This window comes from Netta rufina (genome assembly GCF_964035555.1).
Source record: "Netta rufina genome assembly, chromosome: 2".
Taxonomy (NCBI): Eukaryota; Metazoa; Chordata; class Aves; order Anseriformes; family Anatidae; genus Netta; species Netta rufina.
Window position 1 is genome coordinate 103,613,839 of NC_140124.1, and position 24,590 is coordinate 103,638,428.

Consider the following 24,590-nt stretch of genomic DNA (forward strand, 5'->3'; position numbering starts at 1 on the left):
CCTAATGCACAACTTGGTTAAGTCTATCCTTAGCTTTCTAACCCATGACCTTTGATCTGTATACAGATGCCTGGTGTTCAGTGCCCTTTTTGTTCTAGGAAAACTTCTTTCCCAACTATAGTTCCCAGCTGGTTGCACAAGTTTCCTATAAAAGAATTGAACTATTACAGCAGTATGGCTTTATGTCCCTTAGGAGAGGTCACAAGCTGCTGCGCCAAAGGGGACGAATGAGAAGAGGCAGAAAGATACAATCCCACACAGAACCTGGTCTAAACAGAGGCTCTCAAAGGAACCTGTTACAGAGAGCAATTCTCATGCCTTCATTTAAAGACAGTGAGCTCTCTCTGCCCTGGAAATAAGTGAAAGGAAATATTGGGTGACATCAGCATAGAATCATATGCATATCATAACATATCACTAGTCATCACACAGATTTAGTTCCATGAGACTGACGGAGTTTTTAAACCTAACAGTTTTGTTATCAACAGTCTGTACATACCTGTGATGCAGGATGAATTTCCACAGATCTGTTTGTACATGAGGGAAAAAGAGGAAAATAAACAAAAGCCACCTTAAAATTTTGATCAGGTGTCTTAAGTGTTTCACAGCCTGTTAGCATTTAGCTCATCAACATATAACACTTGTCAGATGAGTAAAGAAAATGATATATAGATGAATAGATAATCGTGTTATACCTTTATTATGTTCTTTAGCCACTTTAGAAGCAAAGTTAGCAACTCAGTACAAAAGTCTGAGATGACAGCTGTCTGACAAGAAAAAAATATATTAGGGGGGGAAGGACAAACAGAAATATCCAAATTAATGAGGCCAATATGATCAAAGCACAAAATACAATGACTATTCCCACTAACGAGTGTATGTGAAGGTATGGGGTGGTGGTTTCCAATCAGGATAGGAACTTCATGTTCTTGTTTTTAGTATACAATAGAGGAGAAACAAAACCAGAATTAGTATTGCTAACTACAGCACTGATGAGGTCTAAAACCTTAATGATAGAGGAAAACCTCTAAAAATCTGAAGTACTAATTCAAATGGAGGGAAAAATATGGAATTGTAGAGTCAAACAGTTACTAACTGTGACTATAGCTTTTTTTTACAGAGATTCAGTGAACGTACTGAATGATATTACTAATGAAGATGTCTTTCATGTTAGTGCCAGAGAACTGCAGTCTAATAAAAGGGCCAAAATTTCTCAAAATTGCAGTATAAAGCTATGTCTTATATTTCCCACCTCTTTTTGGTAGAGTTTTTTATCTGTCAGACTGTAAGTGACTTGCTACTTCACCTCTTGAACAGACAGGACCGTTTCCCAGTCATTTACTGTAGTCACTGGTTTTGGCAACATTGGCTTCTCTGGATGGAAAAAGCACCCATTTTACAGTTGAAGGTAAGCACAGTATAATTTTATGCATGTCAGAATTTGTTGACTTAAAGCCAAGGGAATGATTACTAAAAGAAACCTCTAGAATATTTTGCAGACAATTCGCTATTTTGTCTGGCCTCTGAAAGATCCACTGATCAAAAATTTGTATGTCTTACAGAGAAAAAAAAAAAATACATTAATTAACCAAGGAACAGTAATAGAATCTCCATTAAAGGGAGGAATGTATTCTAAACTCTTCTTAAACATGCATCCCAGTGTGGCTTGTTAACAGATGCATAACATCAAGGGGAGATCTCACCTAGGGAAGAAGCCTTCTTTATCTTTCACAGAAAAATTTATCAAATCTACCTAAATCAAAGGCCATAGCAAAGTAGTAGTTTTTTTACTTCCTTTTTGCCATATCAGCTGAAGAAAAACTCATTTCTCTACCTAGTCATCTCAGATTGAGCCTAAGTATTTACATAATGATTATCACCATGGCAGCTATATTTATAGTATTTTTCTTCACTTTCCCAGTGACTGTAGCTTTTGTTTTGACAAATAGTGTTAATAAAAATAAAAATTGGTCAAAAAAAAGCTTTGTGTCTTCTATATAATTTTACCTGCTTCCCAGCTAATTAAAACAGCATTCTGAAAGGAAATTACTTTTCTTTCAAAAAATACCCTCTGATTTTATTTTAAAAAGCTTATGGGAAAGCTAAAATGTTTCAAGCAGAACCAGTCCAAGACCTGCACTTTCTTTAGGAGCTAGAAAACTGTAAATGTTACCTGAGAAAATAAATGGAACAAGGACAGAACATTTTGATAATGTGAAGGCAGCTATCTTTGGGACAAAGGTTGGTAACTGCAGTCCTTTCCATCACTAGTAGTTGTATAACTAAAGATTTTGAAAGAGAGTAGGAAAAAAAGAAACAACACATAATGTTACTGCCAAAAAAGGAAGAAAAAAAAAAAAAAGACTAAAATTGCAGAGAGCCAGAGTGAATAGTTACTAATTAGTCCCTTACCCAGATAGAGATAAATATCTGTATTTCAGGGAAACAGGTTACAGCTTCTTTTTATTATTATTATAATTACAGTGACTAATTGAGGATTCACGCACAGAGTGTGTTTGTAGGCAATAGAATAAATACATGCAGTGAGCTCCAGAGAGATGACGGCAAAGGAAAAATAGTAAGCAGGCAGCTGGGAATGTCATGTATTTCACCCTAGCAGAGTGTTTGGCATGGTACCTTACTGCTGGCTGATGACCAATTTTCTCATTAGAAGATTTGTTTTGTTTAGGCACAACAGCATAAATAAAAGGTAAAGTATTGCACTTTCAGGTCCAGGTTTGCCTCCTCATTTCTTCCCACTCCTAAAGATTTTAAAGGTACATATATTTTCAACACAAGTGGGATTTCAAAGAACAGACCTATGCTCTCACTCAGCAATCACTCCACCTTTGATGCCTGATGTTATTATTCTGCCGCTGGGAAATTAAGCCATGGATGGATGGATGGATGGATGTTGTGACCCAAATCTAAATAAACAGTATATCCCAGACAGTACTTATTCCTCTACCTCTTACTTTTGTACTACCAGTGAGATCTTCTCCCAGCTGGCACCATAAGAGTAAAACCAAGCTTTATGACCTTCCCAGGACACTTGCTCAATGGGGGACAGGAAGATGTGTGTAGTTCATAGATGGCTCCTTTCTTTCTCTGTAGACAGACTTGTCAGTGTAGCGGATCTACCTAACACAGCTAGAATATTCCCATATAAGTCCACACTTTCTTGCCACACAAAGCCAAGCCCAGAGTAAGAATAATCTATAGTATCTTAATTCCTTGTGCCATTTCTACTTGCTGGTTTGAATCTTCTAGACAAGTGACTTACATGGTGTAATCTTGTGTCCTCTAGACCACAAGGAACTTACATCACCAATAGCTCTCCATGCAGTAGCTATCCATATGCACTCACATGTGAAATGACATAGGCCACAGGTGAAAATGTAGTCATTCTCTTTCAACCACATTCTGATTGATAGATGTTCTTACGTAGTATCTCCACACATGAAACCAGAATTCCTTGCTTACAACACCTGATCAACATGTGGAAAAGGTTATAACACTCTCCCATCTACAGGGAAGCAAGGAAGAAAACAGCATGCTGAGATACAGCTATGCTAAGATAGGAAACCCCTTCCCAGGCAGGCTTCCTCCCCCAGTTTGTCATCTGCCAGTGTCTGACTGTATCATTTCAAGTGTTGCATGTCTAGGAGGAGTTAATCCACCATGTTGACCTCCAGAACTTACAACTTTTAAACTAATAATATAAATTCATCATTAACTTTGTGCTCTTTTAAATTGCTTTAAGCAGTTTTGCACTTTTTGAAAGCTGAGGTGCCTGTCAAGACTTACTGGGGATCAGAAGAAGAATCCTGATATTGGCTCTCCTGGGACTGATGGAAAGGAGAACACAAATTTCTCTCACCTGCAGCTGAAGCACAGGCTTGCTCCTCCCATCCATTTCCTTTTCCCCAGACAAGTTAATACGGGTTGATACTATCTCTTGCTGGATTCTGCCACAATTGCTAACTTTAGAAATCTCTGTCAACATCAACTGAGGTCTCAATGATTTTACTTCATGGCAGACTTAGAAGCTTTGTTTTTTTCCCTATCTAATGAGATGAGAGACCTGGTAGGTAAGAAGTGGGGCAGTTCAGCAGGCTTGCTTGGAAAGGAGAATGGACAAATGCCAGCTGAGGAAAGACAGCTTCATTTCCAAGAAAATGTATTAAACCGGCATTTGTAAGTGTAAAGTCAGCACAACAACTCAAGATCAGATTGGTTGCAGTAACCTGACCACAGCTGTGAGTAAATTCACAGTGATGAGCTGCAATGAGCTAATAACCTCTAAATCCCTGTAGTCTCTGAATTGTCATAAGCTTGCACAAAAACAATTCAATGTATTTAAAAAAAAAAAAAAAATTGTGATAAAGAACTTGGCAAGCACAGCACAGGTTGCCAATGAGAAGGTGGTAAAAAGTCAGTCAGCCTCTCAGCCTGTGCTGGGATGCTACCTGCAGCTATGTTTGCCATAGATATCCTAATAAAGAGAGAACTTAGTTTTAAAAATATGTAGAGTTCTGATGTTGTAAATATGTAATCTTAATTGACCTTGTCATAACAGGATGATGAAATGAGTTCATTTACAATGTTGCCTCCATCCTTCCATGAAAGTTAAGTCAACCCAGTCAACACAGTAACTTCTCTGCTTCTTGCTGAACTTCTTGAATCATCTTTGACAGCTTCACCTTTCATCACAGAGCTGTCATTTGGATTGCTCAAGCTGATCAAAACTGCTTTAGGGAATCTTTCTCCTTTTCACCTTGCCAACAGAACAAGTGGGAATGTGAAGTCTGAATAAACTCCAGTGTCATACCTTCAGAATAACATGGGTCACCTGAGAACTGTGCAGTGTTTCTGTCAGTGTTTTAGTCTTGTGGCAGTGAGATTGTATTCAGCTTTGTATCTACTTATTTCTATGTCTGCAAAATCCCCTTACCTCCACTGCACAACAAAGGCTTTGATTAGCACAGAAACTCCTTTTTGACACAGACTGCCACAAAGAGTCAAAGAATTTGGCAGAGTTTTGCGACATATGCTCTCAGTGCCCTGCAATATTTAGACCTGCAGCAGTATCATTTGCTTTAGGAAAATGTTCTTTCACAATTTTTTTTGGAATTAGATCTTCAGAGGACCATAGTGACATCTGGAGTTCATGCACTGCACATTTCTAAGTAGAAGGGCAAGACTGTTGTTTTTACACTCTTCCACTTCTGCCAGATATGACTCAGTCTTGTTCTATTCTAAGTAGTCAGTGTCAACAAATTATATTTGCTTTAACTATAGAAAATATGAGTAATTTAAAAAAAGAAGGAGAAGGAAAAGAAGGAGAAGGAGAAGGAGAACAAAGGAACAAGAACAAGAGATATTGAGCAACCACTGTAAGTAAAACAAATAAGAAAATAACATGAACCATGTTGGACCTTTAGTTTCATAAAATACCTAAACGACCTTAAAAGAAGAGAAAACATGAAAAAATATGTCATTAACTTTCAATCCAGAATTAGTCTCCCAGGGTCCTTCTTTGCTTTTAAAATTGGAACTTCAAATTTTAAGCTATCTATGACCTTTCCATGTGTATTTTTTTATATATACTACATTGCTATGTAGTAGAATTGTACTGCTTTCCAAATAGAGCAGTAAAATACATTAAAATGCACTCAGAAAGGGGCAGAGTTATAGCTAAGTTTGTATACAGAACTTTGGGGGTTTTATATTTTTGTGCTTATACATAAACATGTTGTTGTTACAAATGAAGGCTTTCTGAAGAACGCATTACACAGGAGGAGCAAAAATTCTTTTTGTTTATATGAACAATGCTTGCTCAGTTCTTTTGTTCTAACTTCTGCCTCTGCTATATAGAAACAATTAACACTTAGCTGAAGTGAGCTTGCAGGAAAATTCACTGGAGTGGAGAAGCAGGATGTACGTTCTTGTTTTGGCTCCCACTCCTGTATCTCATTTTCAACCACGACATTGAGAACAGTCAAGGGCCTATACTTCCTAATTTGTCAAGTGAAAGAATCTCATATTTCTGGGACAAGACACTCAAATGCTCATGCATAAAAGAAATAAATACTATCATCTTTTTCCCGTGACCCTTAAGAGACTTGCGTTAATACAGTTCAGGCAATCTAGCAGGATCAGCACTGGAACAACATGTATTTTTGCAAATTTGGATTAAGATACATTGGCAGAACTCCACAGCAATGCAGATATGCTCATTGCTATCTAAAATCTTACCATGTTCATCTAGAGCACCATTCCTTTTCAAAGTTGCCATTTGTATGAAATTATATATATTATTAAGTCCTCTTGGGAATCATTTTACAGATATTAACTACTCACTGAAACAGAATTATTCAAAAGAAACAGGTAGGCTTCATGTTTTGACTCTGTTTCCAGAGTCAAAAAAAAAAGGTTGGTCTTTGTTGCATAATCTCTCTCTACAGGTAAGTCTCCGAGATTCTTCTCTCATAGCACCAAAGCAATGAAATATCAAGTAACACCATCTCTCACCTAACGTAAAAAGAGATAGCACAGGAATAAGCCTGAATACATAAAAAAGTTTGTAATCCATTCCTTTAGATCTAAAAAGCTTTGGATCAATTTAAAAATCAAATCCCAACTGGCTTCATTGGCCCTGTCATTATTGATTTTTCTAAGGAATAGATAACACAAGACTGTACTTCAGTGATAACATTCTTTCAAATGCATTTGCAGATGAGCTGCACTTCCCCATCAGTGTTTCTGCAGAAGAGATGTCTTACACACACACAGAGAAACCTCTCTATGCTCAAAGAGTTCAGAAATACTGCTTTCAGCATATAAGACAGTTACTGGATGGAAATGTTTTATTCCTGATAATTGCGTGACGGAATCAGAGGCTCAACATGAGCCTCTCCCGTTGGTATTTTGAATCATCAATTGGGTATGTAAAGTTAACACTCAAATTGAAAGTTCAAGTCTGTAAGAAGAGATCCAAAGTGTTTTTCCTTTTGACAGCTGTTGTTCAGATGTTTGGATGGCTATTCTGATGTTCAAATAAAGCTTTTCAGTTATGAGAGTGCTTATTGTAACATAGTATGAGTTATAGCAATATAGTCTTAACTCCTCCAGAAGGAGCAAGCTGCTACATGAGACACAATCATTTGGCTAGCTACAGCTGAAATAATTTTGTATCTTGTAGAACTGGCAAAAAAAAAACTAGCAAGTGCATTTGGAGAAAATAGTATTAACATTTAGCCCACACAAAATATAAACTTTTATTTAAAGATAAAATCTTTTGAAAACAAATAAAACAATTCCTTCCTTTCTCATTCTTTTTTAAACTTTTATTTTCACTTCTTTAAGCTTTGTAAAAGCAAGTTTGAAGCTGAAATTAGAGTGGAAATTATATTAAACAACCACCTTTTATCCCTTTTCAAGAAAGCCTTTTGCAGAACTGTTCTGTACTTCTGAAGCAAAATAGTTTTGTAGAAGTGTGTTCATTTCAATGGCATTCAAATTCTGAAGCCAAAGTGTTTCTGTTCATTTTGGAGAGGTGAAGGAAGTGACAGGCAGAGTGTGGGACCATAAGCCCAAAACCGTAAGCATTCTCTTTAAAAATAATCAAAGAAAAGTGGATAGGGGAAGGGGAAAAGTGTTAAAGAGGAAAGAATAAAGAGAAAAAGGGAAAAGGGGAAAGGGGAAAGGGGAAAAGAGAAAGTGGAAAGTTTATAAAGTCTTGTGTCCTGGGAGTCTCTCTGAAGGTGCCACTTCAACAGACAGCTGTGCCTGCACTGGCCTTGCCACCCTGTTTAGATAGCGTGCACATCTGTGTAATTCCTGTCCACCCCCTCCAACCACTTTCACTGACTGTTATGCCCCTGTTGCCTTAATCCCATACTTTGTCTGTTATTTCTCAGACAGACTATGTAATTGAATCTTTCCTTCTTCACCCTTAAACCAATCCATCTACTTCTTAATACAATGTTGGTTTTCTCTGTTTGGAAATGATTCCAATGTATTAGATTCCCTGCTAATTAAGAGCTCAGAGAATACTTACAAGGTTGGTAAATCCTGAAAATCTTCTTTCTAAAGCAAGAAGGCAACACCATGAACAAAAATATGAACCTTAGAGGAGAAAAAGAGCTTCTGAGCAAGTCTGTGTAAAATAATGACATTGCTTTAAATTCAGTGTGAGCCTGCCCCATACATAGTAGCACAAGAGGCTGGCAGAGACAGAAGAAAGGGGTGTATTGTTTTCTCTAGTCATGAAAGTTTTCTGATTACTATACGAAATGTATTAAAACCTTAAGTCCCAGTTATTCCTACTCCTACATTGGTTCATCGGTGGTTAAGTTTCATGTGTGAGGTGTCCAAGGCCAGGCTGGATGGGCCCCTGGCCAACCTGATCTAGTGGGTGGCATCCCTGACTATGGCAGGGGGGTTGAAACTAGGTGATCTTTGAGGTTCCTTCCATCCCAAGCCATCCTATGACTCTGTGATAATACATAAAGCAGGAAGGTGAAGACTGCAATAAGAGCATTTACTGAAGTATCTTTATTACAATCTTAATCCTGATCCCACTTTCCAGGCCAACTAGCCCAGTGGCACCAGATGGATAAAGAGGAGCCCTGGGAGGACAGCCTTCAGCTCAGTGCTGTTGAGCTCCTTGCTTGTCTATAACTGGGCAAAATGACTTTCCACATGACTCATCATTAAGAAATAAGGCAGTACATCTCATGTCCCTTCTCTGACACATGCAGAGAATGCAAGAATATGGATGCTTGATTGGAACGAGACAAAAGTCAATCAGAGTTTTTTTTCTTTTTTTTCTTGGAGTTGTGCGGGTGCCTTCATCTCCCCTATGGCCAGGCTACAAAGGAGGAGAAAAATCCTGCTTCATATGCAATTGACCTCCAAGTTCTTGAACTGGAATACGCAGAATAACACATAATATGTGGCACATCCCTTGGCATTATTCAAGTAATCTGCCTCTTCATCTCTCCATTCATTTGAAAAGGCCATTGCACTCCCAAGAAATCTGTTGTTAGATTAACAGAAGTGCTTTCAGATATTTTATGTCTAATGGTGTTCTACAGCTGAGAATGTCTTCAAAAAATTCCTACCCTGCATTAACTGCATTTCCACTCACTTTTAGCTTGAGAAATGAATCTGAGGCATAATGGCTATTTTCATTGATTCTCTTTTTAGTCCGTTTGGGGAAAAATGAAAAAAAAATAAATAAATGTAAAAAGAAAAAAAAAAAAAAAAAAGAATATTTAACACTGTAGTTAGAGTTTTAAAGAAATAGACATAAGGAGGAAGAATATCCCCAGAGTCCACAGAAATGACTGACTTTTATTTTGTAGCCAAACTATTGGCTATCTAATGGTGTATGTAGCATGAAGATCAGCATAATTCCATTCACATCAGTTAATCAAGCCCTTTAAAATTCTCCCTGTCTTTCATCTTACCTGGAAGAAAACAAGAAAAAAAGAACCATCAGAGGACATCTGGAACATGGATCTTCCTTCCAAACATCCCTGCCTGCTGCATAAAAAATTATGTTTTTATAGATTTGCCAATCAATTTTTTAGCCAGATTGTATTGCACCACCCCTCATGGCTCTATCCTGTGTCAAAGCAAAAATATGCAAGGTGTTGGTAGGTCCTAAACCCCATGCAATCCCTGCTGTGCACACAGACTGCATCGGGGAGTTCAAACCTAGTTTATGAGGAGCCATTTTAAAAAAATAAAAATAAAAATAAAAATAAAAAATAAAAATAAAAATAAAAATAAATTAAAAAACTAAGTAAATAGAAACTTGCACTGTAAAAGCACTAGCCAGTGCTTTTACAAGATATCTGTTTTAAAATAATTTGTAACCAGCTAGATTATGGGGCTACTAAAAAGATATATGGCTACCAAATACATTAGTTTTAAACATTAATTTCTACTCAAGCCAAGTAAAATGCAAAACAGACACTTGAAAACTTCAGAACTTCTCTAGAAGCCACAATTCATCATTAGTACTTATCCCAAAGAAGTTACCCATTATAACCAGGAACTGTTCTATTATTGAAATTTTACAGTGTTATTTATACAGTTTACCATCCTGATGGCTGAATGAATGTCTATTCCAATGACAGTGTCCCCTTTTTCTTGAGAGAATTCAAAAATGAACATGGGCAGGCATGAATTTGTGGTGATTTGTATTATTCCCATGCATGTTACCTCCGCTAAAGTTTTTAATTCATCACTACATATACTAAATATTTTGGAGGCAGCAAAAACACACAAGTAACCAAAGCTCTGAATGATTGGAGATGCAATTAGCAGAATTAATACAAAACTAAATAAGGTTAATCATGGCTGATTCAAATAAGATTAAATAATTCCAGGAAACTAATTAATGAATGAAAAGTGTCATGCCACTGCTAGAAAATTATTTTTAACATAAAACACAGAGAAAATGATCCAGCTCAACATTTCAGTCAGAGTACATCCACCTCTTGCAATGGGCCATGGTGCAGACATCTCTGAAGCAGTCCTAAACACACTAGTGCCAAGACTGTGGGAAGCACAACAGGCCTTGACATTGCTGTCAGCCACTGGCTGGTACAATTAGCCCAAACACAACACCATGTTGAGGTGGCTAGATTGCCTGGGAGCCTCAATTCAATCTTTTTGGCGTATTTGTTTTGTTCCCCAGAGATATTGGTCTAGTCATGGGATCTGTAGCACCTTCCTGTTGCATCCAGAGTCACCAAGTGTAATAACAGTCCTACAACTTCGGGAAGAGAGTTTGCACTTGTAAAGAGCAGCTTGTTCTTATGTATTTGCTTGACTTGGAGACTAAATCAAGAGTGCTGCAATAAAGTTAATGAACAGCAAGTGCCAGCCAGCTACAGAGCTTTTCAAAGGAAACCCTGCAAACTAAAAAAGATGCCCTCAAACCATCTGACTGCAGAGAGACTAAGGGGATTTTAGACCAGATGGCTACATATACAGTGAGTAATCAAAGACAGCAACCTTAGTAAAACTAAGGCATTTTTAAAAGCTTTACTTGTTTTCATCCATCTCTGATTTTCTTTTTTTTCCCACAGGAGGAACTCATTTTAAATTTAGTCTGTTTCTGCAGTGCAGAGGAATGTGTTGCTGCAGGAAGCACAAGCAATGCTTACCACTGGCTGCTGTGGAAGTCTGTATTTACTTAAGGAAAAAGTTCTTATCCTAATACTACTAGACTGAAGCAATAGATTGGTGAAAGTGCAAAACTGGAAAGCTGCAAAAAAAAATTAAAAAAATAATAAAAAAATAGTAGTGCCTCATCTGCAGCACAAGCGATACAAAACAGAGGCAGAGGGTCACTGACAGTTTGTCAGCAATAGACCTAATGCCCCTAACAAATTGAGAGCCAAATCTGCCTAGCAGAAAAATATAAAGGATTTTGAAGTGATTCTTACTCTATAGAAGAAAAATCCCTCCTCTTGGTTTTACAGTTGCCACAAGTTTGGACAGAATATTACATTAAAGATACGGATCTCATTAGCTAACCTCCTATTTCTATGTGTTTGTACATTTCAAGAAAAATAAATGGCTTTTCCTATTCTAGCTTCCTTTTTAAGGAGAATTTTCTAACTCCCTCAGAAAATAACAGGGGAAAATTAACACAAGCTTCTCTCCCATTTGTCTTTGTCTTGGTTTTGTTTTTGCCAAGGCACTTGCATAACAAATAATGTTTTTAGACTATTAAAGTAAAACAACCATGGGAAAATACAGAAAACCCTCAAACACAACTTTTAAAGTATACTTCCCCCATGGCCTGGCTTAATAGAAAAGCAATGGCAGTTTAAGAAAGCATTACCTGATGTATCAGCCAAGACTGTTGTAAATATGCAAGTCAGCAGTAACTAATATGAAACTCTTAAGGCCTGAAATCCTATTGACTATAGTTATTCCAGTTAATTAATAAAGAAAATGGGTTGTATTTGGTCTGTTATCAGAAGACAATGCTAAGCACTACAGGCATTTCAAAGGACTCAGGATGCATTAGGCAGGCAAAGTTTGCAAAGTGCTCTTAAACAATTTGAGAAATCCTCCAGACGTTTTTGTGTCCTGCAAGTCATTGTGTTGCACTCCCTGTCATCAACCCATGCTTAAGCAGTGTATTGATTTATTCAAGCTCCATTCATTGCAGTGATCATAGGTGCAGCTTCAGACTTTCTTATGTTGTAAAGAGGTGCAGGACCTGTTACAAACATGCCACTCAATGACCATCAGCCAGAGCCCAGTAATGAGAAAAAAGGGGAATATACTCAGACTTTTTTATTGAGATAACAACCTCAGCAGCAAACATGGCACTGGTATCAAAGTGTTTTCTCCTGAGCCCTCATTGTGTCTGGGCTCCAGGAGTGAAGAGAAGAGGCAGGGCTGGAAACCTGCTTTTTCTGCTGCCAACAGACAGCAGGAAGATGTAGGTGGGAGCAGGAGATGCCCCGCCTGTCCCTGCAGCCCAGCGAGGACTCCAGAGTCACAGCTGTTACTGCAGCACAGGGCACAACTTTTTTTCTCAGCTGTGCTACCAGAGGAAATTAAGCTTGGGAATATCATACTGCCCCATGTGACACTGTGGATGTCTTTTTTGTGTCTTGAAGCTCAGCTCTTCAGACTGTGTGATGACTTCAGGGCAGTACCATTTAACATCAATGAAGCCAAACCAGTATCTTTTTAGCTCCACTTTCAAAAACAGCTCACCTCTAGCTCCCTACCTTCACCCTCAGGGTGAAGCTATGCTTCTGCAAGCAGTCTCACAGCAGTGGTTTGAGATTTCATTCATTAGTGTTTGCAAAATACTTTGAGATTCTCAGAAGGGAGATGCTACTGAATTCTAAATATCTGTTTAATTAGCTCTGTTCAGAAGTTATTTTACCCAGCCAAGCTGAAAGATCAAAAATATCATAGAAACTGCAGAAGGTAACAAAACATAAATCAATCTGGAGGTGGTTAACTACTTCCCCATTTCTCCATGAAGAGGGCTCATTATATCTCCTCCAAGGTGTATGACCACCTTCTCCTGGGGCTGGGTGCGGGTGCTGGGGCTGGCTCTGCTGTGAGGTGGTGGTGACCTGGGACAAGGTCTGTGAGCTGCCTCAGTGGGGTCTCTCCTCTTCTCATGGTTGTGCTGCAAGGGTGTCTGTGTCACACCACCTTCATGCTGGCCTGGCTCCTCACCCATCCATTTGGCTGGGCATATCCCCAACCCCATCCCCACAGCCCTGCCTGGACATCCCAGGGCATCCCAGGGTTATGCCCGGCCCTGGACCTTGGAAATACTCATCTCCTGCTGCCACAGCTGAGCCAGCTGCTGCCTCTCACCAGACAGAAGCTTAGGGGTTGATTGTGAGCAATAATTGCTCTTCTTCACCTTTTTTTTTTTTTAATCAAATCAGTCATTCAAGAGGCAAAGTCGACAGGCTGCTCTTTCTTGCAGTACAGATTTTCCCACCTGTATCAACCCCATTAGTTCACCACAGATTTCCTTCGTTATTATTAGCCATATTCTCATCAGTGGATGCTTTTTTCACGGCACTAACAAGCCTGATTCATAGTGCTTGACGGGCCATTGTTAATTCAGCAAAGTCTTAAAGTAAGTGTAATGTCAGGTGTCCAGCCCCCCCGGATCTTCACTCCAGTTCTTGCCTGAGCATTAAACCTTTTTCATTATTCCATCCAGTTATTTATTACCCTCTTTATAAATTCAGTACGATTTTCTAACTGACATTTTCAACGAAAGGTCATCTGAAATACACATGGTGTTCCTTGTATTGCCTGCCTGCCCCTCTAAAGGTTCGCCAGAGCTAATGTTGTACTTGTCATCTATTTACTCGTTACGTTGTGCAATAGGCCTTTGATCCCCCGCTCTGCCTGCCAGGGCTATCTCCCATGAGTGAACTCTGGGGTGTCTCTCCTATTTTCCATTCCCTTCTAATCAAGCTGGACGTTTTCAATATCCTCCCCCCCCCTCCCCACATACAAGCTTAATGTATTGCTTAAAATGCCACAGCTCAGATCAGTTATTAGTCACACGTGGAAGGCGTGCCAGGCATGTGGCCAACAAAACCAAGGGGCTGAATGAGAAGCCAGGAGCCTAAAGGCACCTGTCACTTGTTGAGCCTAAAACCCACCCACCTCCCAGTCTCCTGGAAGCTGAGCACCTCTGCTTTATGTGGATACTTCTAGAGGCTGCAGACCACAGATCCCATCTTAGAAGTAAATCCAGTCAAAATTCATAAAACAAAAAAAAAAAAGTTTCTGTCTTTTGCTGGAGGCACGGAGATTGTCAGGCTTTCCCACAGTGTAACTAAAATTGCAGGCTGCACAGCAAATACCATTTTTTTCTTTGCTAAGTTTTCCTTCTGAAAGCCACCTTCAGATTCAGAGGTGGCTGTGCCAATGCCCCTTTTCATAGTGAAAACTTGAATATTTAGCAGCTTCACCATGAGATGAAACACCTGGACTTCATTCAACAACTTACCTCCTGCCTCTTCATTTTTAATGCACTTTATGCAGGGACATGAACTGTCATTGGAACTGCACTTCAAAACCAAGTGATTCATCTCTTTCCTCTGACATTTGAAAGAAGGGCTTTTTAAGTACCTGCTTTACAAACTGTGATTACCCAGCAAGGCACTTAAGCCCAGGAGAGGCTGAAGGTTTAAACCATGTGTTCCAAGTGGGTTAGGGAGCTTCCCTATGAGGTGACTTTGCTGAGACTCCCTTGGTCAGGACACTGGATCCTGCAGGCGACTTTCTGGAAGCCTGACCCAAAATGAAGAATGCAATCTCATAACTTCCACCTGTGGATGGGACTGAGGGACTAATAACAGTAAAAGCACCTGAACTTGGCCACTCAGTGTCATGGAGCCCACATTCAACTCAAGCAGCAAGCCCTTTCATGACAGAAATTTGCACCAAAACCCATGAACCTGTATCTGCAAATCCAGACATTAAGTAGAAGTAAATGTACTTGTTGACACACTGTTTGTCCACCAATGGTTCAAATATTGGTACTTTCCAGAGGAGGAAGGAGCTAGAGAGCTACCACATCCTGAACTCCAGCTACACATCTCTGTGAAGTCTTGTAAGAGACTTCAGTGGAATGGGATCCATTTACACTGGTGAGGATCTTGCAGAGACTTTCGGTCAGGTTTCCAGTGCCTGCTGACTTTCTTCCTCTGAAACTGAATTTGGCATTAGTTCTACCAGGACATTTTTTCATACAGCCCAGTCCTCACAGCAGGAAAAGGCAATTCATCCTCATCCTCTGAAAGAGTGAGCTGTGAACGCAGACTGAAAATGCTTGCTCCCAGGCTCTACCACCTATACTACCACCTCATAAGCAGAAAGCAGGAAGTCTCTCTTTGCTATAGTCAGAGTTCTTTATGCCCTCTGGGGAGAACTTTTGGGAAAGAGCTACTTTTGGCTTCAGTGATGTATCTCAGAGCTGAAGTCAGTGTTGTCAGCACTAATAACTATGTTGCTGTAGATTTAAAATCAAGGTAAAGTACAGGAACATTTCCTCCTACCCTTTGAAACAAAAAATATCCTGGACATATTCCACTTACTATAAAGACACGAGGAACCTGTGAAGCAGAAATAGTATATTCACTATGAACTGCTGGGGTACAGAAATTCAGAGATTTTGGTCCTTATTCAAAACCCATGCAAAGCTTCCCATAAAACAGTTCAGGGCAGAGCTAAGACAAATGAAAGGCATAATACAAAGATGATAGGTATTCCTATGGTTCTCTTTTCAGGGTGGTTGAAGTAAGCACTAAGTTTCTGTGCAAGATACAATTGCCAATGAAAAAGCCAACTTGCAGGCAACAAACTCATTACTTGCCAAAAGTAACTTCCTGTTAAAAAAAAAAAAAAAAATGGCAAACTAGGGAGAAAAAAGAAACCATTTTTATGTTTTATTTTGTTGTTACTAATTAAGGTGTTCGTGCAGCAGGCCATCAAAACAACTCACTTGATACCTATGAAAATCATCTGGAACCAGCATACAAAGCTTATAGATCCAATTCTTGATGTTCTTTAATCAGGCATAGCACCAGCCTAATTGAAAGGAAAGGAGTGACAAATCACCATCTGGAGATAGCTGCTCAAATGAGATTCTTACCACCCTGTTCAAAGGAATGATGGGTTTCCAGACAAAATTTGAGTCTGGACTGAGGGTCCTTGATCCTCTGTCACCCAAAGCATGGCCTGGACATGCTGAAAGCCCCTTCCAGCCACTGTGGCCAGGCTTCATTCCCACCAGAAGTGGGGGAGGTGGAACCTGTGTGTCTCAGATGAGTTATGTTACAGAGCTGGAACACAGCCAAAGCGTGTGCTTGGACCCAGAAACAAAGAAACACTCTTAAGCTCCATATTTTCAGCATATGTTTTATATGCTGTTATATGGCTGAAGCTTTAGCCGTTGAAAATGTAAGCTTACTTGGAGAATAGAGAACAGATGTTCCCGTGAGCACTTGCAGGGAGGTAATTCATTAGAGATACTGCCATTTTCTGAATTATGAAGCATGCCGTGCTAAATAAAAGTATATTCCTATATACTGATAAGAAAATAACAGAGAACAAAACATGAAGCATCATTTGGCAGTGCAGAAATCTATTGTTCACCTATATCTGGATTATCATATGGTCATTTGGTCTCCTCCAAGTCAGAAGAATGTAGCAGATCTGGGAAAACAACATAAGGACAACAAGGTATAAAATACCAGGAGAAATTACATAGGCTAGGATCCTTGGATGGAAAAGAGAGGCTTTGTAGGTGGATATGAGAGAGTAGGATGATGAATGGCATAGGTAAATTGAATGGGAACCTGTTATTTCTCTTCCTTACAGCATAAAGATTCAGGGGAATTGAGGAAATCTCCAAACAGATGTTGTAAAAGAGAAGGAGGGGAAAAAAAAAAAAAAAAAAAAAAAAAAAAAAAAAGCTTCCACATAGAATATCTAAACTGTAAAAGTTACTGATGAGTATAAAGAGATCCAAAAGTGATTAGATAAACTAATATAAGAAACACTTAGAGCTACCAGTCACAAAGCTATAAACATAATCTCCTGCCCAAGAAGTCCCTAAACCATAGTTTGCTGGAAGCTCAGAGGTTTATCATGCACATATCCAACTTTTATATAATTCCCCTAAACAGCTGCTGTTTGTTTTGGTGGAGACCCTTCACTCTCATCACTCAGTACAGCCAGTCACACATTCTTAGGGGTTTTTGGACAAGCAGCTAAAGAAGAAACTGTCCTAGGGATAGTACTTAAGGACCGTAAGATTTTTAATTTCACTGGGTCTTTGGTGTGGCAGGCGCTGAGGGAACTCTTTGTTCTGACACACTGATTCACTATCATTTTCAAAAATCTCAGGATGCAAAAAACACTTGAGTTTTTTTTCTTTGTCTTCAGATTTAGATTTCTGCTAGTTTGTTCACAGCTGGAGGAAATATTTGATAAAAAAAGATGCAAATTGGAAAGCAGTGTAAAAAATAACTGGATGAGAAAGAGCAGAAAGTTTAGGGGAAAAGTAGAAATTATACATCCTCATATTTACTTCATTTTTTAGTGTTGATTGTGATTGTAGTCTATATTTAGGAGTAGGACCTCATACATACATAGGCATGCATGCAATTAGAGACAGACCTCAGATTCTCCCTTCCCATCCTGTATGAAGACCCAGCTGGATCCACGATGCACATAGCTGAGGTTGCAAGGCATAATAATAGAAACAGAGAAAGCACATCTCACCTGGAAAAAAACTAGCACAGAAACTTATGCAGGCAATTCCATCCCTGCCTGCACGACTGTCTATCTCTGATGTGGGAATCCCCATTTCCACATCCCCATTCCCTGATTTGTTCACTCACCTCACCTGACAAGAAGGGCACTGTGCAAGCAAAGCATGGCTGAAGACTGGGACTGTTCATTGCAAACCTGTATGCAGTAGTGGTCACCATAAACTGGTCTTCTGTGCAAGAAGCTGACCAGCAGGAAAAGAAGGATTTACTACAGGAGAAACAGGAGAACTCCAACCAAGGCTTTGGAAACAAAACAGAATCCTTTGAGGTTTTAGAGAGCAGACTTTGGGAGAAGGTTGGCTGCATTCCCACTGATGCATATACTTTTTCTGCCTCCATAAAGTTTGTATGTGCAGGAAATTCCTGTGATTTCTGAACTCCTTTTGCCCAGGATTCCTGAGGAATGCAACCGCACTCTCCAGAGAGTCACTTGGAAAAGGTGTTTCTAAGAGGAAAAACGTAAGCAGCAGGAAACTCCCAAAATGGAGTTGGGCTCTGGTTGCACACAGGGCACAGGCCTGTCATAAGGCTGAGAGCAATCATCACTCCCAGCTCAGATGCAGAGACAGCAGTACTCAGTAGTGAGAGCCCTTTGTGACACAACTGTGCCCATTTGGGAAGCTGGGTTGGCCCAGATTTTGATAGCGTAAGCAGAAGGATCATAAAACCACCTCTTTACTCCTCAGCTAATGTTACAGGAGACGACAAGGCTCTTGGAAAGCTGTTTTTTCCATGTACTTTAGAGTGGCCTTGGCCTAGAGAAGAGTTTCAGGCTTTCCTAATGCTAGTATAGGAGCATGAAGGATATGGGATTATCCAGACAACACTGTTTTTAGCAAAAAACATTCATCCACTTCAGTCTACTGAAGCAAGAAAAACTTAGATCAACCATAGAAGTACCTCAGTGTAAGCTGGAGACAGAGTAATTTTAATTAAATTAAAATAAATAATTCAATTAAAATAAATAATTGCCTTCCAACAACCTGATCCTGCATTATTTGGGGAGAAAAATATTATTGAAAATATATATATAAAGTACTGACACATGCTAGAAGCAGCGAAACGTTTGGTCATCAAATCAGTAGCAAGCAAAGGAAGTTGGTTTTGAAGCTCTGGGATAGAAATAGTGTGATCTGAACTTCTTTCCAATGACTGATAACAAACCATAAATATCTGGCAGCATAAGAAGAGCAGTACCATTATCTGTAGGAACACGGTGCAACAACAGCCTAGCAGCTGATTTTTTTCATGTCTGTCCTCTGACAGCAAATTTCGTACTTAAACCATGCTTGCTTCTCCCAGTCTATCAGAATGCTTAGTGTTTTCCAAGAAGTGAAAGCATGCTAAACATTGCTTTCATTCTCTAGTTAAGCTGGAGAAATAAACCAATTAAAATATGTCATGTCCTCACATGTGTTTGATATATGTTCCTATACTGTAAACAGTATTTTTCAGGAACTAGCCTGTTCTTGAAAATGCTTTCATTTACCCCTTACACTCGCATGGTTTCCACCTGGAAAGCTTATAATGGGGAAACGATGCTGACACCTACAGGAACATAGGTATGAGTGTAACCACATATATAATGAGAGTAACCACATATATGAACCTGTGCTCTTTCAGAATGTGTTTTTTTTTATCAAGGCACTTGTTTAAATTGAGAAGTGAAAGCCTAGAATGCAATATCCCTTCTGTGAATAAACTACAAAATGTAGCAGATCTGTTAACAATGAATAACCAATAATAGTGAGTTTTCCAACAATCCAGTTTAATAATTTCTTCATATGTTTGTGTTTTTACATCAAATAAATTTCCAACACAAAAAAAAAAAAAATGTAATGTACAGTTCAAGAAAATACCCAAAGCCATTACAGTTTTGGCTTCCTATTTGTTGATTTACAGTTATGTACAAGAATGTCTTATTTGTAATAACCAGTGAAGATTTAATGATTTATTTACAATGTCAGCTGTTCCCTTTTGCTATGCAGTTGAATTGTCTCATTTTTGATATTTACATTTATAGTAGCAGGAGACCATTTCCAAGTCCCATTTATGGATACAGTTAAGAGGTGGACTGAAGGAAGGCAAGATTCTTACTACCAACAACAGACGTACCTCTGAAATCCCATTTTTATATAAAACTGAAGGAAGAATCCAGCACCAAGTGCACTGATATAACCATTATATTGACAGTCAACATAATAAAGTGTCTCCACTGAGAATAATATTCCACTCATTTCAGAGGGAGGTATGTGCAAGCTGTAGGCAGTACATATTTCAAGCTGCAGCAGACAAAATGTACAACTCTGATGGTAAAGAGGCGCCCTACTTATCCTGCCAGAGACCTCCAAAGCAAATAAAAACACAGAGTATGTTTTGTTTTTAAATGTGTGACAATATGTCATAGTTCTTACACAGGAGATTAAGTTGGGGGGAAAAAAGCAAAAAATAATTGTCATAATACACAAGCTGTTTCATAGAACCACAAAATATCTCAGATCAGAAGGGGCCTGGGAAGGTCATCTGATCCAAATCACTCAAAGCAGGGCCAAGTTCAAAACTAGAGTTAGAGTGGGTTGCTCAGAGCTGTGTCCAGTAAAGTTCTGAGTATCTCCATATTGTGCAACCACTGGGTACCCATTCCCATGTTCAACAACCCTTATGATAAAAATAGATGCTTATAACACCTGATGAGAATTTCTTACCTTAGAAAGATAATCTATTGAGTCAATCATAGTCCTTCTATTGACAACAAGACTTAGAGTACCCTTAGATCAGGATTATTCTTTCAGCATTTTGAAAGAAATCATTCATTTTTTCAAGCTGTTTTGTGATATCTAGTCAGGAGGGCATATCTCTACTTGAAATATTTACCTTGCACATATCTCAGTGCAATATATGTATCCATTAGCATTAAGAAATCAATGCCACAGTTGCACTTCCTTTATCTGTGACAAATCCAATATTTTGCACATCACACAGAACAGCATGCTTATGAGAGCATGACTAGATGTGAACTGCTCACACAAAATGCATGAGGGGTTTCACCTCTGAATCCTCTCAGCAAAGACAAAAACAGTTTGTCTGGGGAGCAAAAGTTAGTACTCCATGTTATAGCTGCACATGCCTGAGTTCGACATCCCTGTTTTGTCAATGCCTACTATCCCTCCTGATCATCAAACTTGATTTGTCTCCCCCAGCTTGAAAAATGCTATCTACAGCACAGCTTCCTCCAATAACAAAAGCTACTCCAAGCTGAAATGCTTTTCTAAGGTCTATACAAAAGCAGCCACTCGTTCAGTCATTCTTTCTCTTCAAAAGCATATTTCAAGTTAGAGGCTGTGTGCCCTTTGCTTTCCCAGCCCTGGTGAATGAGCAAAACAAACTAGAATCATCTCAGTCTTCATATTCAGGCTAAAAATCAGGCTATGGTACATCTTCCCACAGACACAGTGATAAGAACACATAGAGTCAGATATGACAACACACAGTATGCATCCTGGGAAATTTTGTGGGAACAATTTTCTCTTACATAATACACATTTTATGACAGTAACAGTCATGACTACAATATAAGACTGCTGATACATGCATATTTATTGATCATAACTGTATTGAGTGAGGCATGTGAACCTTGATAATTGGAACTACTCCCATTTTATGACTTTGGAAGAAAATAGCCCCCCCCTCCAAAAAAAATAAATAAAAAAGTGTTAATTCTGGTCATCAAAATAAGTCATGCTGTATATAGAGAGACAAAGAATATTGAAAGAAACACGTACTGAGAAGCTGATGGGCTCATTTACATGGCAGATCACACATCACATTTGGTAGAAAGAAAAATAAGGCTTTCCCTGTGCAATCCTCTTATAAGATCCAGAGTCTTCGGTAGGTTAAATGAGGTTCAAAATATTCTTTCTCCCCTTGATGTAGATGCACAGAGTAGCTCCTACCACCAGTGTGAGAGGTTCATGGAGGGCAAGAAAGGTCAAATCACATTTAAAAAAATAATTCTGATTGCCACATAAATCATTACAGCTGGATAGAGGAAGCTATTCCATAGGCCTTTTAGCAGAATAACAGGGTGCAGCAAAATGTTGCAATTCAGTTCTCTTCCCTGGTTTTGTTTTGTTTTGCTAATATTTGTTTGATAATCTACAGGCCATTCTCAGGCTATAGCAACAAATGATCTCTTTGAAGGTCTTCCTCATTTCCTGGCTACGAAAGGCATAGATCAAGGGATCAATCACTGAGTTGCACATAATGAGAATGAGGTACATGTTGAAGTGAGACATGAAGCAAACACAGTAGAGGTTTTGAGGGCAGGAGATCATCAGGATGAGGTGGAGGAAGAATGGAGCCCAGCAAACGATGAAGATGCCAAGAAGCATAGTCAGAGTGATGGCTCCCTTCATACTGGTTCTTTGATGGACAGAGTTGTACCCAGGCAAAGCAGCTATTTTCTTCACATGAGTACGAGCCAGAAGGAACATATGGATATACAGTGAGACCATGAGAAACAACATGGTAAAAAACATAATGATGAGACAAATTATAACATAAGTTGATTCATAATAAAGAATGAAGATAATGCCACAGCCCGTGCAAAAGGTCCAGATGCATGCAATGATAAGCCCTGATCTTTTCACTGTCATGATGTTGTGGTAACGCAGGGCATAGAAGATAGTGATGTATCTGTCTATTGCTATAGCCAGCAAACTGCACATGGAAGCCACTACAGATATGCAGATCATTGAATCAAAGACATTGTCTATATGACGGACAAAGGTATCTTCCATAATAATATGCCTATTGTTTATTAAGTATATTGTTATGGTCTCCCATGCATTAGACACACTAACCAGCATGTCAGCCACTGCTAAACTGCAAACAAAAAAATACATGGGTGAATGCAAGTTCTTGTTCTTAACTATTGCACATATCACTAAGATATTTTCAAGGAGGCTTACAATGCCCAGAGTGAGGAACACCTCAGCTGCAATGACCACTTGCTCACATGGTGATGACTTGCTCTTGACAGTAGGCACGGTAAAGTTGCTGCCAAAGGCACTCAGGTTTAGTTCAGAAACATACAGTTGAGAGGACGTGTTCATCTCTGGAAGCAAACACGTTCTGTTCTCTCTGAGGGACTTGCCAAGGAGTGTGGTAAATGCATTTTCCAAAAGGCAAAAGACCCTGCCAAAAAAAAAAAAAATACAGCATGACGAGAACAGGCAGAAGTTGACAAAACAAATATCAACCATTTCTACGTAATTTGGCTTGTACACATCCTGCCTCTTCCACACCATATTCCTCTACAGATTCTAAATTAACCTCCAAATGCCTCAGAGTTTTTCTACTCATCCTTACTGGGAAATTAAAACCACAAAATAATGAAGAGATTCATGCACTCTTCAACATTTTCATTTATCCTATTTGGTCTCCCAGAAGTGAGCACAATATCCTGGAAATTCTGCTGAACACAAAACAACAGTTTTCAGAGCTTGAGTTCTCAGAACCCTGAAATGTAGGAGAACAGAGTGTTAGGTTGAGCAGAACCTGCTCACTTGAATGTAATATACAGAAGTTGAATTGCTGCCACAATAAAGAATTGAACATTTCCAGTAAAAAATAAAAAATAAAAAATAAAAAAAATACATGCTTCCTGACCTTTGTACTTTTTAAGTTTGCATGATCTGTGTTATAAACAGCTTGTCTGTGCAATACCGACATTCTCATTTTAGGAGCATAGTATTAAACCACTAACCAAGGCAAATCCATACATTCCAGGATAGAGTGAGGTTACAGAATTTGTAGGGGGAAATTCTGTCATAGAAATATGTTTTCTATTCCAGATTGAAAGCATTTTATTCAATGCTTTTTTGGTAATGAGAATATTCAAAGCACGCTGTAAACCATCGGATTCTTAATAAGGGGCACACCTAAAGCTGATTGTCAGTGACTTGTTGCAAGTAAAATTCAAAGCTTCTCAAGCTAAATCATTTTCAGTTTTTAAAAGTGACTTTTTATTTGTAATCAAGAATTAACTGTACCTATTTACCAGAGCTGCTCCTTCAGCTGCTCTTCCTCTTCATCACCCGCAACCTTTCCTCCAGAGAGCAGAAGTTTCGTCCCCTCTTCACCCGACATCTGGGGCTGGGGACTCCTTGGTGGGAACAGATGACATTATAGAAGAAAAGGAATGAGTATATCCATAGAGTCAAGGCTGACCATGTATAAATTACTTACTGTGCAACTGCCTTTTTATAGTCTCCGAGCAATAATGACTTCAGTACTCAGGCTGTGGCTCCTCCTCCCCTTTGCCCTGCTGAACTTCTCTTTTCACAGATTTTGTTAGCAAAGGCTTGGGTTTTTACCACCATCTAGTGGTTTTCAAGTGTCTTTATTTTTAACTCGACAATGATTCTGATCTAAAATTGAGGGTGAGCTTTTTAAAATTCTTGCTTTCTAGTATATCCTTTACGGAAAATGATAGTAAAGAGGAAAATGCTTTAGGCATGCTTCTTTCCAAAAACATCTCTTATGTGAGTGGGTTTTTGTTGTTGTTGTTTTCTCTGCTTTTGCTAGTTCTTGTCGACAATAACTTCATATTCTGGAAGATGTAAGAGTAGAAAACCATTATTAAAGTGGAAGGGTTATTATTCTTATAAACATTTTTCTTATATCCACAGTTAAATTTTATAAGAATAAGAAGCACAC

The 24,590-nt window shown here is 38.9% G+C and overlaps 1 protein-coding gene across 1 annotated transcript; it reads right to left on the minus strand.

The window, feature by feature from the left end:
• Positions 1-22,006: 22,006 nt before the first annotated feature.
• On the minus strand, positions 22,007-24,007 carry MC5R (melanocortin 5 receptor; the record flags this gene model as incomplete). The annotated part of the gene is made up of 2 exons (XM_084283237.1): positions 23,924-24,007; positions 22,007-23,066 (listed from the first exon to the last, which is right to left on the minus strand). Exon 2 carries the CDS (start codon positions 22,982-22,984, stop codon positions 22,007-22,009), a length of 978 nt encoding a protein of 325 aa, XP_084139363.1. The 5' UTR covers positions 22,985-23,066; positions 23,924-24,007.
• Between the last annotated feature and the right edge of the window lie 583 nt (positions 24,008-24,590).